General features: G+C 31.2%; 1 protein-coding gene across 1 annotated transcript; it reads left to right on the top strand.

Annotated features, from left to right (window-relative positions):
- Nucleotides 1-12,059: 12,059 nt before the first annotated feature.
- Nucleotides 12,060-18,959, top strand: LOC128159104 (uncharacterized; the record flags this gene model as incomplete). The annotated part of the gene is made up of 10 exons (XM_052822156.1): nt 12,060-12,193; nt 13,895-14,515; nt 15,927-15,947; nt 16,327-16,359; nt 16,868-16,888; nt 17,208-17,249; nt 17,471-17,518; nt 18,550-18,579; nt 18,799-18,828; nt 18,927-18,959. Coding segments are annotated over exons 2-10 (859 nt in total), but the record flags the coding sequence as incomplete, so codon positions are not given.
- Between the last annotated feature and the right edge of the window lie 453 nt (nt 18,960-19,412).

Here is a 19,412-nt window from a genome sequence, read left to right as displayed (position 1 = left end):
TTGACTGAGTGTTAATAACGTAAGCTATCTAAAATAATATGTAATTTGATACACATTAAATGAATGGTTTAACCTTGTTTAGCAGATTGAGATATATCTAAAAAAAGAACCCGATGCATTCTCAGCTAACTTGATACGCAGTCTCTTGATTAGATATTTTTTCTTTTCTCATAAGTTTACGTAGTTTGACATTTTACATAAAGAACAACTTGGGAGATTTGAATTATCCAAATTTGACATATACTGCATCGCTTGGCAACTGCAGTTTCCCTTTTTTGTGTATGCAGCAAATTTACTTCTTATCTGGTACATTGAGCTATCATAATGCCAGAAACGAAATTGATTTAAGAAATAAATTGATAATGGTTATAATGTAAAACATATTTCAACTGGATTCATTTGCATTGTGCTTATAAACAAACATGATGTGAAAAAAGAATACGTTAGTTATGGTTATTAAAAACGATATGATCTTTTAGAGGATCAGTGCGAGAAAAAAACCTCATGCCCTAATGCTTAGTTTTAAGTTTATAATAATCTAATGATTGTCAATATATATATGTATTTTTTTTTATGATGAAGAGATTTATTTTATTAGCATTTAAAAGAGGGTTTATATTGAAACACTCATAGATTCTTTAGCATACCATCGGAGGAATTATTGTTTGACCAGCTCATTTTTCAATGTCACTGAACTTAATTTACAGCAAAGCGTATTTCTGTTTCCAATCTGAAATTTTTTACTCTAAGTTGCTGAATATCATATCATATATGTTTTGAAGGAAAACTGAGGGGTAGGGGACCTTCGCTCTGTAATCAATTAAATGATGTACTGGTCATTGACCTGTATCTTTGATTACCCCCCTCCCACGTCCCCACAATCGTTCTCAAAGACGGTAAATTAGATTCATTAGTGTTAACAAATCATCATACGCATCATTACTGTATGTACTTTTAGAGAGATGACGCAACTCTAAATCGATATGTTTACAAAAAATAGCTTTGATCACAAAAAATTACGTAATTTTACAATCGGTAATTGTACCTAGACATTAAAAATGTCATTCGACCTAAGATTATATTCATTTGCAATTGGAAATATGATTGAATTGATGGAACATAAATTGTGGTGCTAAACCATTCATTATCTTGCAGAAAATTTAGAAAGTTTAATATGTGTATCCCTTCGAGATTGTAAGATTTCTAAACTACATATTAAATAATTTTAGAAGAATTAACTCCCATCCCTGTTAACGTACTGGTTGTTTCAATTTGTACATGTTAAAGCAATTCAGAGTTTTCCTTGATACAGCTGCTTTACAAAACATCACCGTATTCAAATCTAGGTCTGATAAAAGTCAAATCTGTCTTTCTCTATCAGTCGTATGCTTGAGTAATCTTAATAGATTCGACTTTTTGGATACCTTTTCCAGGCACGTAGCATCGGGGGGGGGGGGGGGGGGGGGGAATTGATTTAACATGGAGTTGCCCCCCCCCCCCCCCTCCCCCACACTTTTCTGTGACCATAGAAAAAAAGGAAATAAACAGTGTAATTGAGTTGAAAAGTATACTTGCTCTACTTTCTTCTTGCTCTCTCTGGAATTAACAACTCAAAATAATAGAGATGAATGTCATTTTTAAAAAAGAACTATGACTAGGCATATTCAGGAAATGGGATGGTGCTTCAAAAAAGTTTATCTGGCAAGTTTTTGAAAAATTATTGTTAAGTCGTAAAAAAAACCCTAAAAATTGTCGATGACTTCTACGATTAAAATATGACAACTATACATTTAATTTTTTGTCAGGGAAATATTCTGACTTCTTAGAATTAAGCACAGGTACCTGATGTTATATATTTTTGTCTTAAAGTTTATAAAAAATATACTCTCTACATAATAAAACAATATAGATGTTATATATTTTTAATTATTAGAACCATTTACAACGTCAAGTCCCTGTCGAGTAAAGCTATCATGTCGGATTGCATGAAACGTAACAATAACAGTCAGTATTTGTTAGATATATTTTATTACCAGAGATTATGACAAGTTTAAACTTTAAACTCTGTCACACGAGGGAATAAAAATCAATTTTAGGTCAAAAACAATTGCTAGCCCAACTCGCCCATTCCACTTAGAAGCAAACGGTCATCTTCTTAGCTCTATTTACATAGTATAAATGGATATCAAATTTTCAGTCTCAAAATTAAACGATTAATCGTAATTGGACATATCAACCTGAAATAAAACAGCCAGGTCTGCATATGCATGTATCGGACAGAATGAACATTTTTAAAACTGAAACCTTCAAATATGGGCATAATTGTTCCAGTTCAGATCAAAACTCTGAAGTTTGGGCAATTCTCAACAGGATCAATTTTCAACGTGTAGAGGTCATCAGAGTTTAGAAAAAATATTTCATACCGCTGAAAAATGACCCCGGGTATAAAATTCACGGTTTTGGTCCCAATTTTCAACGTTGAAAAATGACCCCGGGTCGATATTAAACGTTGAAAAATGACCCCCAGGTCAATTTTCAACTCGGGTAAAAATTCTTCGTTACACCGGCTATAGCTGCAACATACGTTTAAAACTTTTATGGTGGTTAATCCAAACGACTCACAACTGACAAGCCAATCGAATGACCCTGATTTGGCGCAATAGTAGATGGACTCAACGATTTTATAGTTTATGAGAACATTATAAATTAGACAAGAAAGAAGTAGACCATCAATTTCTTTCTGCAGAAAGTGATTAAAATTTTGATTGGATGTTTCTGCATAACTATGTGAGAAGTCGGGTAGTCAGACTTACGGGGAAAGTTCTTCGCCCCGAGTTTGGTAATCTCCTTATACAACATGAGGGGGTCAAAGTTACACTAAGGGTTAAAAAGTGAAAAGTGTAAAGGTTTCCTCAAAAGGATTAGCCAAAAAACCCCAAAAAACTTAAGGATAGCTACGCGGGAAATATTGCAGCATTGTGGGAATCTATCCACGTTGACATTTTGCCAATTCAAACAGATTAGATTATGCTTATAAATATTATAAAATTTCGACATTCTAGGTTCTAATTTCAAAATGTAATTGTCTGGTCTTTCAAAATCTACAAAGCAGAACCCCATTTTCAGATTTCTAAAGAAAACGAAAAAAGAAACCCGGGAGGTAAATATTGAGTCCACAGTGCCTGACAAATTTGACAGCTTCTGAAATGTAGAGCAGTTTGCTCGGGCGGATACATATCCACCTATTATTTTCTTTGAACTTAAACAGTTAAAACCCCCACGTCAAACATAAACTAGTAACCTGACATCCCATCTTGATTCACCTGGTAGGTTACATTTCTTAAAAACTGCCGCTATTTATACACTGAATGTAAATGCTGTTTCGCTAGCATACTTCAAGTTTCTATAATACTATGTTGTGCATTGTGTACCGATGAAGTAACTCATTCGTCCGGACGGATAGCCAATTCGTTTCGTTTGAACAAAATTGTTAATTTATTTCTTCATCTGGCCCTGCAATGCCACCGTAATTATAAATAAAGAACCAAAATTGCTTATTTGCTTGACTGCATGCATAGTGCTGAGAATATTTTAACAAAAGGTATGTTAAATGCGCGTGCTGTTGCATGCTGATCAAGCCATGAAACAATTTGAATTTTGATTTTGAATCAGAAATATGAAACTACGTTACAGATTTTGACACCATTAGTAAGTACATGCAAAAAGCTTGAATTACAGAATTAATTTTTCACTCGTAATACAGTGATTGTCATCATATTATATTTTTTTATTTTTTGTTTAGCCTTATAAACTAACTTTGACGCATTCAAAAATTAGTGCAATTTTAAACCTTACTAAAGTTAGACAGACAATTACCGATAACTCCTCTCACACAATCTCCTTTATTCTTCAACTTAATTTCAAAATTTTAATGTATGTATGCATCTACGTAAGCAATTTAATTGCTTCAACAATATTGAAATAGGAGGCGGTTGTGAATTAAAGGTTGAATGACATTTCGTAATAGTCTTCATTCTTTATATTTCCAGTGTCATTATTTTTTTCTCCCAAGCTTTTCCTTTGTCCACGGCGCGACATTCGAGAGCACAATTTTGAAAAAACGTATTCAAATCAAGATAATTTATGTGGTTCTCAATGTATTTAACGAACCTAAGGATTTCTAATACAGTTTGTGTAATTAAATACATTTGAAAAGAACTTCTCTCGGTGAACGGTTTGGAGAGGTTTCCAGTAGATTTAGCAGTGATTGTCTGTAGAGAATACCACACTGGGTATGAGTTATCTATATACAAAGATGTCAGCGGGACAAACGTACCCCTTTCTTCAGACTTCTTTGTATATTGCCTTTCAGTAAAACGTAGGGTTATACTTTCTTACTACATGAATCATGAATCATGTATACTTATCGTAACAAATATACCTACAGTTAAGCCCCCCTCTCCCTCCCCCCCCCCAAAAAAAGACAACGATAACCCCTCCCTCCATGAAAAACAGCATTAAAATACATGTAAAACCTTTAAAACACACACACACACACACACACACACACACACACACACACACACACACACACACACACACACACACACACACACACACATACTTGTATAATGTCGAAACTCACTACACCAGACTTAACACCTGAAATTCGCTACACCATGTTCTAGTTATGCTATTCAATATATATTTACATTTTTGTGTAAATTAGGGATTCTATTTACTATTCTGCTACTTGAAACAAGGAAAATCTAACTCTATAAGTTCATGATTTTACACCTTATAATCACTACATTAGGTCACATGACTCACTGTGATTACACACTGGAAATTCACTACAGTGTGTAAATCAACTCAATTTACCTGAAAGTCACTACATTTAATAATGTTGCCGATTGTGGATGCAAAAAAAGAGAAAGGACAGGGGCGTAAAAGGCGCTGTATAACAACAGCCCCCCCCCCCCCTATGTGGAGCAATAAAGACGAACGATTTTCAATTTCAGTAAAAATATAGTTATTTGGCTTATAAGCATTGTTTATAGTATAAATGTTATGGTGTGAGTCAAAAAAATGTTTTCATTCTGTAAACATGACAAATATGGGTTTCCAAATTAAGCTGCACGGTGTTTTATGCAAAAATATTGATCATATACTGTATGAACGGATTTTGACTCCATCCTAAAAGTGCTTTTAAAGGATAAGTTTTTGTAGAATAAGGGTGTTCGAATCTTAGCCGACTTTTAAAAAAAAAATTATGTTGTTTCACACAAGACATTCTTTTAATATTAGATTTATTGAAAAAATATTTAATACGCTCTAGATAACGATAAAAAAATGCGTAATGTTCATGTTCTGTACACACAATGTCGCATAATAATAGCGCTAGCACAGATGTGAGACCATGATATTCATGTTCAGAAAATAAACTAATAAAACAAATAAGATAAGTACAAAGTATAAATATATATTTGTTAATTTGTCAGAGAATGATGTTTTATACTATACATGTACTTATGTTCATTTTCAAATGTAAATTTCTTTTTATATGACTGTATGTATCCCATTTCAACATTCTTGGTGCGGGGGATTTGTCGGGCATTGTACGCTCTTGTCCTTTAAAACAATAATCATCCATTACTGAACAGAGAGAGAGAGAGAAAGAGAGAGAGAGAGACGCATAATTTCATTTTATTACATTTCAAATATTTTTTTTCTTTACATAGATAAATAAATCAACGTTATTTAAAATTGACGGTGACGAAAAAAGTCCTATTATTACACCTGTCAATTAAAATTAATATATTCAGATCAGACCTGGAGATTCATCACGTCCTGCTCATCAAAATACTATAATTTTGCTTGAACAAAATAGGAATGTTGTATATGTTTGCTATTTTTCAGTATACAAACAACATCATTAAACAAAGGAGAGAGAGAGAGAGAGAGAGAGAGAGAGAGAGAGAGAGAGAGAGAGAGAGAGAGAGAGAGAGAGAGAGTTAAAACAGACAGGCAGGCAACAAGACAGAGAAAGATATGTATCATTATTAGACACACACCACAACAAGTCAATACACTTTTGATACTACATTGTTGACACACACAACATAGTCACTACATTGCTGATACACACAGCAATGCCACATTGTTTATGTACACACAGCAATGTCACTACATTGTTGATGCACACAGCAATGTCACTACATTACTGATACACCCAGCAATGTCACTACATTGTTTATGTACACACATCATAGTCACTACATTGTTGATACACACAAAAAAGTCACTACGTTGTTGACACACACACTATAGTCACTACATTGTTGATGCACACAGCAAAGTCACTACATTGTTGATGCACACAGCAAAGTCACTACATTGTTGATACCGACATCAAGTCACAACACTGTTGATACATATTATAAAGAAAAAGTATTTACTTTAACTGCCTTTGTTGTGTGTGTTAAATGCTACACGCAGCTGATATAAACTTAATAAACTACCAACTTGTCCTACTTCTTAAAATAGCAAAAGTGTAATTAGTGTACTGAGAGCTCTAATCACGTCAGCAAATATTCCCATACATGAGCATACTCTTGATACACCTCAGTCCTGTTTCGGGCTAATCTTATGTACATCAATTTTTCAAGCTATACTCAATATGCATTTATTGTCAAAATTGTTGAGAACTATATATGCATGATAGTAAGTAAATTCCAGATTAGCAAGGCGGGACAGAATTTTGAACATTTCTTCGCGTATGCATGTTTTCTATATTAAAAATTATCATAGATATATTATAATAATATTAATCTATTATTTCCAATTTAACGTACATGTATATATCATTAAATACGTACGACTTAATCTAACTAATTAACTATACTGATTTTGTAACTTTGAAATAAAAATTATGGGTTTCCTCATGGGTGTCAAACATCATAATTATAGGATTTTTTCTTTAATAAATGGTGACATTTCGTTTGCAATAATGTAAGAAAAGAATAAATTAGAGTGCAAATATTAATCAAAAAAGATTAAAGGTTTATTTGAGTGATTTACTATACTGACTTTTTAACGTTAAAATGAAATCTATGGGTTTCCTCATTGGGGTGTAAATTTTTTATTAATGAAGATTTCCTATACATGTGTAACTAATCATTGTTATATCATTGTAATACTGTCGTTAAGGAGGAATAAGGATGCAAACATTGATCCTAAAAGTTTTAGGAGTTTCATAACTGTTTAACTATACTGATTTTGTAACTTTGAAATGAAAATTATGGGTTTCCTCATGGGTGTCAAACATCATAATTATAGGATTTTTTTTAAATAATGGTGACATTTTCTTTGCAATAATGTAAGAAAGAATAAATTAGAGTGCAAATATTAATCAATAAAGATTTTAAATTTACATGAGTGATTTACTATACTGACTTTTTAACGTTAAAATGAAAATTATGGGTTTCCTTGTGGGGGTGTAAATTTTTTATTAATGAAGATTTCCTATAACTAATGATTGTTATATCATTGTAATACTGTCATTAAGGAGGAATAAGGTACAAACATTGATCCTAAAAGATTTAGGAGTTTCATAACTGTTTAACTATACTGATTTTGTAACTTTGAAATGCAAATTATGGGTTTCCTCATGGGGTCTAACTTCATAATTAAAGGATTTTTTTTTAAATAAATGGTGACATTTCGTTTGCAATAATGTAAGAAAGAATAAATTAGAGTGTAAATATTATTCAAAAAAGATTAAAGGTCTATTTGAGTGAGTTACTTTACTGACTTTTAACGTAAAAATGAAAATTATGGGTTTCCTTGTGGGGGTGTAATTTTTTTTATTAATGAAGATTTCCTATAACTAATGATTGTTATATTATTGTAATACTGTCATTAAGGAGGAATAAGGATGCAAACATTGATCCTAAAAGATTTAGGAGTTTCATAACTGTTTAACTATACTGATTTTGTAACTTTGAAATTAAAATTATGGGTTTTCTCATGGGGGTCAAACATCATAATCATAGGATTTTTTCTTTAAATAATGGTGACATTTTCTTTGCAATAATGTAAGAAAGAATAAATTAGAGTGCAAATATTATTAAAAAAAGATTTAAGATTTATTTGAGTGATTTACTATACTGACTTTTTAACGTAAAAATGAAAATTATGGGTTTCCTCGTGGGGGTGTAAATTTTTTATTAATGAAGATTGCCTATAACTAATGATTGTTATATCATTGTAATATTGTCATTAAGGAGGAATAAGGATGCAAACATTGATCCTAAAAGATTTAGGAGTTTCATAAGTGTTTAACTATACTGATTTTTATCTTTGAAATGAAAATTATGGGTTTCCTCATGGGGTCAAACTTAATAATTATGGAATTTTTTCTTTAAATAATGGTGACTTTTTCTTTGCAATAATGTAAGAAAGAATAAATTAGAGTGCAAATATTAATCAAAAAAGATTTTAGATTTATTTGAGTGATTTACTATACTGACTTTTTAACGTTAAAATGAAAATTATGGGTTTCCTCGTGGGGGTGTATTTTTTTTATTAATGAAGATTTCCTATAACTAATGATTGTTATATCATTGTAATACTGTCATTAAGGAGGAATTAGGATGCAAACATTGATCCTAAAAGATTTAGGAGTTTCATAACTGTTTAACTATGCTGATTTTGTAACTTTGAAATGCAAATTATGGGTTTCCTCATGGGGGTCAAATTTCATAAATATAGGATTTTTTCTTTAAATAATGGGGACATTTCCTTTGCAATAATGTAAGAAAGAATAAATTAGAGTGCAAATATTAATCAAAAAAGATTTAAGATTTATTTGAGTGATTTACTATACTGACTTTTTAAAGTTAAAATGAAAATTATGGGTTTCCTTGTGGGGGTGTGAATTTTTTATTAATGAAGATTTCCTATAACTAATGATTGTTATATCATTGTAATACTGTGATTAAGGAGGAATAAGGATGCAAACATTGATCCTAAAAGATTTAGGAGTTTCATAACTGTTTAACTAAACTGATTTTGTAACTTTGAAATAAAAATTATGGGTTTCCTCATGATGGTCAAACATCATAATTAAAGGACTTTTTCTTTAATAAATGGTGACATTTCCTTTGCAGTAATGTAAGGAGGAATAAATTAGAGTGAAAATATTAATTAAAAAAAAGATTAAAGGTTTATTTGAGTGAGTTACTATACTGACTTTTAACGTAAAAATGAAAATTATGGGTTTCCTCGTGGGGGTGTAAATTTTTTATTAATGAAGATTTCCTATAACTAATGATTGTTATATCATTGTAATACTGTCAGTAAGGAGGAATAAGGATGCAAACATTGATCCAAAAATATTTAGGAGTTTCATAACTGTTTAACTACACTGATTTTATAACATTAAATGAAAGTTATGGGTGTACTCAGGAGAGTCAAACTTCATAAATTTAGGATTTTCCCCCGGAATGAATGTTGATATTTTCTTTGTTTTTATGCAGTGAATAAATAAACGAGGGTGAAAATATTAATCAAAAACATGTATGGGGTTTATACTAAGTGATTTACTATACTAATGCTTTATTGATAAGTTGAAAATTATGGATTTTCTAATAAGGATTTAAGCTTTTGATTAAAGAATTAGGGAAATATAAAGAAAAGGTACATACTATATAAACAATATGATAAACAATTTGCCGATTTCTTTTTGAATATTACAAAGTTACTCTACAATGAAAACCGCGAAAAATATATGCTCAATTTTAAATGAAATGAAAGCGCATACTGTGCAGGATGTAAATTTGAAAATAAGCAAATAAGTGTTTATTTTTTAATGATTGGGTGTTCTTTGTAAAGCATTAAGAGAGTATAATTAAAAGAATTTGCAGTTAAAGCCCTACTTTAGAAATATTGTGTATGCCCGTATTCTTTTGCTTTCGATTAATTCATATGGTCTAGATTTGTATTGATCAAAGTTAATGTTAATTTCATTTAATTTCTTCTTTAAATACAAGTATTCAAAGAATACAACACAAAAATTAATTAATTAAATCCTTTAAATTGTTCAAGAAACTCTAAAGGAGACGTATTTTTTAATTGAGCTGCATGCAATTTGTTGAAAAGTTTAGAGGAAATTCTAACTGTTCGCGATTTTATTAAAATTTTAATGATCTACCAAAACTGTAACAAATTGAGTGTTTAATTAAAACACAAACGTTAATAAAAACGCTCACTGTATGATTACTCGAAGCTTAGCCTTGTAAAAATCTAAAAGATATACATCTCAACCAACAGATTTCAAGATCAGATTGAGGAAAAACATTTTTCTTTACATACCAAAGGGATATATTGCTTTAACAGATATTCATAATAAACACAAGTAATAATACGTTTGAAAACCTATCAAAAGTGTCAACAGAATAATAAAACACATCATTTTAAACAAAAAACACTTACATTTTCATTTCTTTCAACCCGACTTTGTTTTGAGAGGAAGTTGAATTCGCGCATGCGCGAATAAGATCCAGGGGAAAGTGTGTAACTACCCCATTTTGACACGGTAAGTGTGTAACAAAAATCATGTGTAAACCGGAAAGTCACACTGAGCTATGTTTTATATTTTCTGGGTAAAGCACGTCGAAAAATCCCGATTTACGGCGTTTTCAAACTCACTACACGGGTGCAAGTAGTGAGTTTTGAAAATGTAGTAAGTCGCACGTGTGTAACCTAGTACATGTAGTGAGTATCGGGATTATGCAAACGCACACACACACACACACACACACACACACACACACACACACACACACACACACACACACACACAATTTTAGTTTTCATTTGACCAAACATGAATTGTTTGATATTACATTGAATGTTGATGTCTGTAATTTGCATTTTATTACAGAGTAATATTAACTACAACTTGATTTGAATGCATAAACTTGTTGTAAGCAGCAGATGAAAAGAAAATACTACATCATTTATATCATACAAATATTTATATCCAAAAATACTTTGTTATAAAGTGTATATATATCTACTGGATTCATAGCACCAAAACACAGACGGAGAGGCCAACGTTTTATTCTAACGCCACAAACGTTCAACGCTATGAAAATGCAACGTCATAAGTCATCATCAAACTTCACGGTAGGGGCTATTTCAGTGGTTCCTCCAATAATTTGAACCCAGCCTAATTATAGAATAGAGATTTTAAAATGTTAACCAGAATTTTAAGACAAGAAAATGTGAATATAATTATGCATAAGATTAATACCGATATATTTTTTAAAGATATAGTCTCATAATGACAACGGTATCTACAAAATTATTTTCATAACGCGCTAAAGCGTGTTTCTCAACTTGTTGGCATAAACCGTTACACCGTTACATTGAATATATCTTTCAAAAATTAAATAATGACTCAATGCTCATTAATGGGTATGGGTAAGGAAGATATGTAGGTTATTGCCCCAAAATTTCATTGTGCTTTCGAAGATCAGAGGTGTTATTCGCCCTGTCATGTGACTGTTTAGACCAACCAATCCCCATATCATTATAATAAAGAATGATTATCTTGGTAATTGTGTTTTAAACAAACCAGTTTCTGCAACGTTGTTACTAAATTTTAAATCAATGATGTCCGATAGCAATAAAGTACCTTTCATATAGTTTTCAAGCAACTTCAATATGAATATGAATACCTTTCATATCATAAAGATGCTAGATCATTGGTTAGCTTAAATTATCTTTTTTTCGGTATATGATACCTTAATGAAAGCTGTAGAGTACATGGTACTTTTGAAATTAATCTGTAGAAGTCGTTTTGTAAGTTGTGTCGTGTGTTATCGACTATCGGAGAACATTAACGTCTAGCTGCATACCCTCAAGATCTAACTCAATGCGACTTTTCATTTTTCCAAACCTTACAAAAATGACAAGTCGTTACCTTAATAGTCTACCTAAATCAGCGTACCGTGACGTATTTCAGAATACCGTTCCTTTCATTATTTGAGTGAAATGCTTTTGATATATCGTACAAAACACATTACATAATAAATAACCTTCGTATGTTATCGTCTATCTACGGTTTAAATATTTGCTTAGCGTTACATTGATTAAATTACAAGGACAGAGAACTGTGTCTGAACCAGTAAGTATATTTCTTCACTTTTCGTATATGTATAGAAATGTATAGAAATGTATATGCTATTCCTCATTAATGATAAAAACATAAAAAATACTCTTAAATGTGGTAATAGACAGAATGCATTATCTATTTGCAAAGTATTATTCTTTATATGTACGTAGATGATTTTTACATTCACGCTTTGAGTATGAAATAACAAAAAACGTTGAACACAATGCTTTTCCACATGGATGTATAATTTGTTAATATGTAAAAAAAAATATCATACGAAGCATCTATTATGGGACACTAAGATATCTGTTAGTAAAAATCAATGTACACTAACATGTCAGTACTTGTTAACTGTCAGAGAAATACAAGGCTTGCATATTGCAGATAAATATTTTTTCTGTTCATAGAGACTTAAGTTTTAGCATGCCAAGCTGTGTTATTGCCAACGTATGCCAGGTTTCTGTTTATAGATGGTATATAACAATTCAATATTCCCTTGCTTGAGTGAAAGGCCTTTACTTTCACTTTCATTTCTTTTTTCTAAGAATTGGTTTTAAGGAGCAGGTGCATTGACTGTAGCTCCACGGGAATTGGGGCTGACGGAGTGTGGATCTACAGTTCCAGCCAAAATAAGAACTGTATATTTATTGCTCACAAAAAGTGCGCACAGATTTGGACTTATTAATCAGTAAGGGTGTTTTGGAAAATGATTGAGACAAGTAAAGTAATGAATTAGTAGAAAAATATCTCAGGAATTTTTAATTTTTCTTTATGAAAATATGTACCGAAAATATTCATAGAATTATTTAGTGAAACAAAAACCGTGCGCAACTTTTTGGGGGTTGATTTTAATCAACTCTCCGATGCAGTTACTCTGGCAAACCGAAACTAAAACAGTGTTTGGACCTAAGCACAAAACATCACCGCTGACAAGAGTTAGTTCTTGAAAACAATCGATAAATTCGATGTAATGTACGCTAAATCATTTTTTAATGGAAACGTTTTTATCAATACCTAAGAAATAGTCAGATTTTAAATGGTACGAACAATTTAGAAGTTTTTTTGCAGTCGTATGTTTTCCTACGCCAGAGTTCAATATAGTCTCGTTCAACCATCGGCTGTCTCCGTACATCTCCGACAAGCAGAGAGCCAGTCCATATTTAGAGGTCGCATCATCAAGCTATCACGTGACCTGGTATCTCTAACTTTTTGGAGATTAACGGAGACAGCCGAACATCTGGTTGATCGAGACTAGAGTTCATTTATGGTTGGATCCATACACTTATGAAATATTTCGAAAACCGATACATAGTTTGATGAAATCAATTCTATTTTTAAATATTACACAACATTTCATATGATTCATATGAGGTTTTCTCGAAATTTTTGTCGGAAAAGTCCGAGAATCCATATAATAAAAATGTATGTACATGTAATTCAAATGGAGATAAAAATGGAGATAAAAAAACTACTTGCCAAGCAAATAACATATCGTTGATTTTAAGATAAATAATACCAGGTAATTGATAAAATCAACTCCCGTCAGTACTTCAGTACTTTAATTGTGAAATTGTATCTATTAGACTTGGAGCAGACAAGTTCATTTATTGACCTGTTTACATCCTCCAAAATTAACGTATAGTATACATGTATGTTTGCTATTTTAATACCCTTTTTTATTATAACCATTCTGTATATTTCCGATTTGGTTAGACGTAAACGGATCTGAAAGTATGGAGGATGTACCTGGAACCTCCAAAGCTCCTTATATAACGCCGGGAAAATCTACAGAAAATTTCTTCCGCCTCTGTCAACTCATCATGACTATTTGTAGCGATTTGCTGCGGGACATCCTCAGTCATTACATTCCACCCTCTAACCTCAGATCGGAGCTAGATAAGAACAGAAAAAAGTTGGAAAATAAAATGAACCATCAGCAAAGAAGTCTTATATACCCAACCACCGGAAATGCACCTCTAGTCGCAAAGGACATGGATATAAGTGTAATTTACATCATTTTACGCAACATTTGCAAGATTTCTGGCCATAAGAAGGGCTGGGGGAATTCTCCATTCAAGGGTGATACAAGCCTCGCCGCATGTATAGATAGAATAAGATTGCAAAGGAATTCAATAACAGGTCACTCCACAAATGGCACGGTTGAAGATGTCGAGTTTCAGAATATTTGGGCTGAACTAAGAGATGCTATTGTCGATATTGAGAAACAATTAACAGGCGGAGAGTTATATCAAAGGCTTGTAGACACATTGCTTACTTGTAATCTCAACCCTACTGACGCTAAAATGTATAAAGAGAAGTTTGACAAATTGCAAAGTAAGTGTAAATTTACAAAGATAAATATAGATAAATAAGATAAAACGGATTAAACCAGCATTAATATGATTAACAATTCTGGCTGTAACACTATATTTGAGTGGCTTAATTATTTCATGAGGTCACATGAGTCACTCGGGTAACCTATTGCAACTGGTCTTTGTCCGTCGTCATGCGTCGTCCGTCGTCTGTCGTGCGTTAACGATTTTACATTTTTAAATTCTTCTTGAAAACCACATCTAATTTGTGAAATTCATGGCTCTACCACCTCCGCGAAGCCATAGACGGATCCAAATATGCGAAAAAGCCCAGTTTTCAAAAATCTTCTTCTCTATTCCTATGCGCGTGGGAAAAAAACTGAATGCATGGTTATGAAGTTTATAAATACCTCTACCATAAAGTGTGATATTCATAGCCCAGGGTCAGATATTTAGACCCCAGGGTGTGGCCAATATTGCCAAATAGTATAAATATGTAAAATCTTCCTCTTACTCCCTTATATTTGAGAAAAAAAAAATGCACGATTATAATGTACATGAAGCCCTTTACCTAAATTTTGAAATTCATGACCCCTAAGACAGGGGTTCAGTTATTATGTTTATAATGCTCTGATGTTTAATTCTGGAATTCACTGCCGGGGCCATGACCAGAATTAAGGCTTTTTATTGGGTATCGCGGTGATGGAGGATACATATGACCATGTATTTTTTCTTAGGATAATTGCTGTTTGTTATCCATAACAATTTTAACCCCATCTTGAAAACAGCATGACAAATTTTGTGGCTCAGCAATATTGATTGAAATATGTATTCTTTTTTAAGGAAATCCACTGAAATATTCTTTGCATTGTGGTAAAAAATTGTATGCATTTTGTGTCCATTATTAATGAAGCTAAATATTATTAAAAAATTACTATAAAAAGCCAGCAGGTTACACGTTTTGGCCCATGGAACTAAGCAATAATCCGAGATTCCTTCGACTCTCATACCCCCCCCCCCCCCCACAAACTTTTTCATAAATTATTGTTTTTCAAACATTAAATAATAAAAGTGGGGTAACAGTCCGAGGAGTCTAAGATTAGGGGTTATACTTTAATATGAGGCTAAAAATGCAAACATTGGACTCTGGCATGTCAAACTTAGGGTTGTGGTATTCAGGTGACCATCAAGGCCCGTGGGCCTCTTGTTTTGTTTTATTATTAATACGCCTAAATCACTGACCTTTGTTGAAAATAAAAGTGATTTTAAGATTCGTATTCATAAGCTGTCTTTTAAGGAAAAGACTTTATTTTTGCTTATATTATACGAGTACAACGTAACTTGGGGTAATTTACTCTTTGCTGTTTATAAGTGAATGTAAAAAGTAATAAAATTTGTCTTATGTAAATTATGTTTTTTCATTTCATATATAGGTCAACTCATTGTTAAACAAGGTAAGACACAGACTATCACATGTGCATCAATCCAAAATACATCATTTTATAATTAATCAGTTTTACTGGTTTCAACTATTTTTCAATATCAAAGTTCAAAACCTTTGTAACTGTGCACGTGGTTAGAAAAATACACAAATTAAACAAACTGCTATGTTAATGGTTTTTTGTGTCTTACAGCTATTTACATATTAAATATAAATTATTAGTGTTCTTTATGTATATAACTGCAAAGAAATATTACAAGCATGAACATGTTTATTTTTAAAATACTTTAGTTAATAAATGGCAACACGTTTATTCTTAAAGGTACATTGATTTTTCTTAATTGTTATTTTCAATGTGCGTTTATTTTTTTTTTATTAATTTCTTTTATCAGAGAATATCGAGAGCATCGAGCAAGAACTGCAAGGTAATCAAAATGTGTAAAAGGTTTCCAAAAGTATTCTAATTATAGGGAAACAATTTCCCCTTGGTATCTTTTTCAACAAATAAATATTTTATTTGAATTTAAGTTTTAAAGTATTGTGAGAGAAAAAAGTGATTTTTTCCAGGATATAATGCATGTTTCAGATGAGGTTACCTCGCTTGATTTTCCAATTATATACCTAACACATCTAGCAAAGTTGCATGCCATATACTAGTAATGCAGGTTTATCAATGTATTATTTACAATGCCTTGAATATCCATGAACATAAATGCAGAAGTGGCAACTTTATACCCGAGTCGTTCAAATATGAAAAAAATACCAAACATTACTAATATAAATGTACCTCACAGTATATGCATTAGAACCAATATTTTAACAATATACACTATAAACACTCATCCTTAAGTAGTTTTCACCGGTCGAAAATCCGGACAAAGTTTTACAAGCCAAGAGAGAAAAGGGAAATATCATACTTTTTTATATTTGTAGAACAGATTTCCATGAAAAGAGGTAAATAAACTAATATTTATACTTTCATGTATTTAGTAAATGCGAGCTCAGTTTGCGTTGTCGTCATGTAATCCATATATATATATATTGTATATTCTCACAGTAATGCACAAATTAAATTAAAATTATATTTTTTATGAAATTATGTATAATTATAAATATTTTTCACGTAAATCCCTACATACATCTGAAAGTTTTGGATATTTTGAAGTTAGCATAAATATTTTATTGCCCACTAAGTATTTTTTTCTGATTAAAATCTACAGTAAGTTTTGATTTTATTCAGAAGCGTGTAAAATTTGTTTATTTTTCTTTACAGAAAGAGTAGATAATTTAGAAAAGAAGGTTGAAAAATGCAGTGGTAACATTTTCTTACATTTAAAAAACATTTTTATAAAAAAAAGTTAACCATATGAACTTTTTCACCTTATTTTGTATTTTTACTTCAAAAGATGAGCTTCTCGTCATACAGGTGTTGATTTTAAAGGAAAAATCTCCATAGATAATTGACAATGTACTATATAAAAATGTTTATTTAAATTATTTTTTGTAAACTATTCAGATAAAATTCAATTGTTTTAGAGAGAAAGAGAAAAAATACAGAGTTTTCTAAGCGAAGGAAAATTGAAGGTACGAAACACATCAGTTGAAAAATGAGATTAAATGAGAATTTTTTTATTACAAAAGAATTATAAATGTTTAGCATTAACATATTTACATAACATTTCTCGAAATATTATATTAATAATTTAAACAATAAAAAGCTTTCTTAGGTGATTCATTCGGGATGTGAAGGTAGTGACATTGCAGAAAAACGCGGGTTATGTTTATTTTTTTCTGCAATGATCACTATGATCACTACATTTATAGCCCGAATGATTCATCAAAGAAAGCATTTTATTGTTTATATTAACATCTTTCTTTAAGCTAATTGATAAATTGATTAGGAAAAGTAAATAAAATTCACTAAATTACTGTTGATGTTCGTTAGTAAGTTAGGTAAAAGAAACAGCCAAATCGTCGCCTGTGAGACTTTGAGTCTGACATCGTCATGATTATTTCGTGCAGTCCGTGATTTTTCCTAGATCGCTATAGATTTGGACCAAGTGATAAACAGGGCGTGTCGATATCTGTCCTGTGATTTTCTTGTCAGTTTCAGCTGCTGTATATTTCGACCAATCGATAAACGGGGCTTGTAGATTTCAGTCAAGCTGTTTCTATAGAGCTATGAATTAACTATAAGTTTCCGTAAGAAATAGTGGGAATAATACTTTGGAGATGTAAATATATATGAATGAATATCAAGATTTTGATTAGCATAGGTAACATCAGCAAATAACATGTAAAACATTGTTTGCACATTGTTTGCTTCTATCTAATATGAAAAACAAATTTCTATATTAACTTTTGATATAAAGGTGTCTCAATCTTCATTTGAAATATAAATTCTATTTAATTCTAACTAATGTTGCTTCTTAACAACAGCAGTTAAGTTGAATAAGTTACGGCCGGGATTATTTATCTTGTGTTGAAAGCCGTCATACTCAACAAAATATGATGAAAAATAGCAACTGTTTTTTTCTATATCTGGTAAATATAATATATTCAGAATTGGTGAGATAATTGACCAAATTAATATGGTACAAAAATTTGTTTTACAGATCTTGAAAAAAGACTCAGAAGATTAGAAGGTATAAACATGCATCATAAGTACAATATACGTGTTCATTACATGCATAATGCAGATCATCTACAACATAGTTACATTTGTTTTCATATATCCTTACTGAAAAAAAAGAATGAAAACGAAATAATGTTTCAAAAATAAACATCTAATTTGTTTTCCCCCATGATTGAATGACAATTTGATGACTATTTTTCACCGCATCCTAGTTACTGTCTTTTTACAGATCTGGAGAAAAGAGTAAAAAGTTTGGAAGGTAAAAACTATATAATGTAACAATATAAGAATTATTAAATTTTTAAAATATTTAATAAACGACTAAAATTCACAATACAATTTAACATAAATTTACAGATGAACAAAGGAGACTGACATCTAAGATAACAGGTATGTTCTCAAGCTCTAGAAGTACCATTTTTTAGATTATGAAAATAGGAATATACATCTGAAAACAAGATAAATGATTTCTGTTGTCAATTTTATAAAATTCTAGCGCCAAAAGATTTGTTTAAAAGATTTTTTTTTCTATTGTGTTGTTCTCCGAGATATACTTTTACTTAAACCAGTCGATTCTAGATATATTTTAAAAAAAATATTTCAAAGCCAATTAATAGGAACGTCACTAAATGTAAGGTATTACTACGATATATTTACGATACTTTAATGCTTAAAGTTTTGCATTATCTTAAAGTATTTTGATTTTAAAGGAGGCAACGTGTCTTTTCCAAGTAAAAACTAAACAAGATTACATATTCGTCAAATTTAGTCGTACTCTCAACTCAGAATCGTCAAAAAAGGACAACAATAGCGGTTCTTATAGTAAAAAGGTGGTTGATATTA

This window comes from Crassostrea angulata, chromosome 8, assembly GCF_025612915.1.
Source record: "Crassostrea angulata isolate pt1a10 chromosome 8, ASM2561291v2, whole genome shotgun sequence".
NCBI lineage: Eukaryota > Metazoa > Mollusca > Bivalvia > Ostreida > Ostreidae > Magallana > Magallana angulata.
The sequence above is the reverse complement of the archived record's forward strand: the minus strand, read 5'-3'. Positions and strand labels throughout refer to the sequence as shown.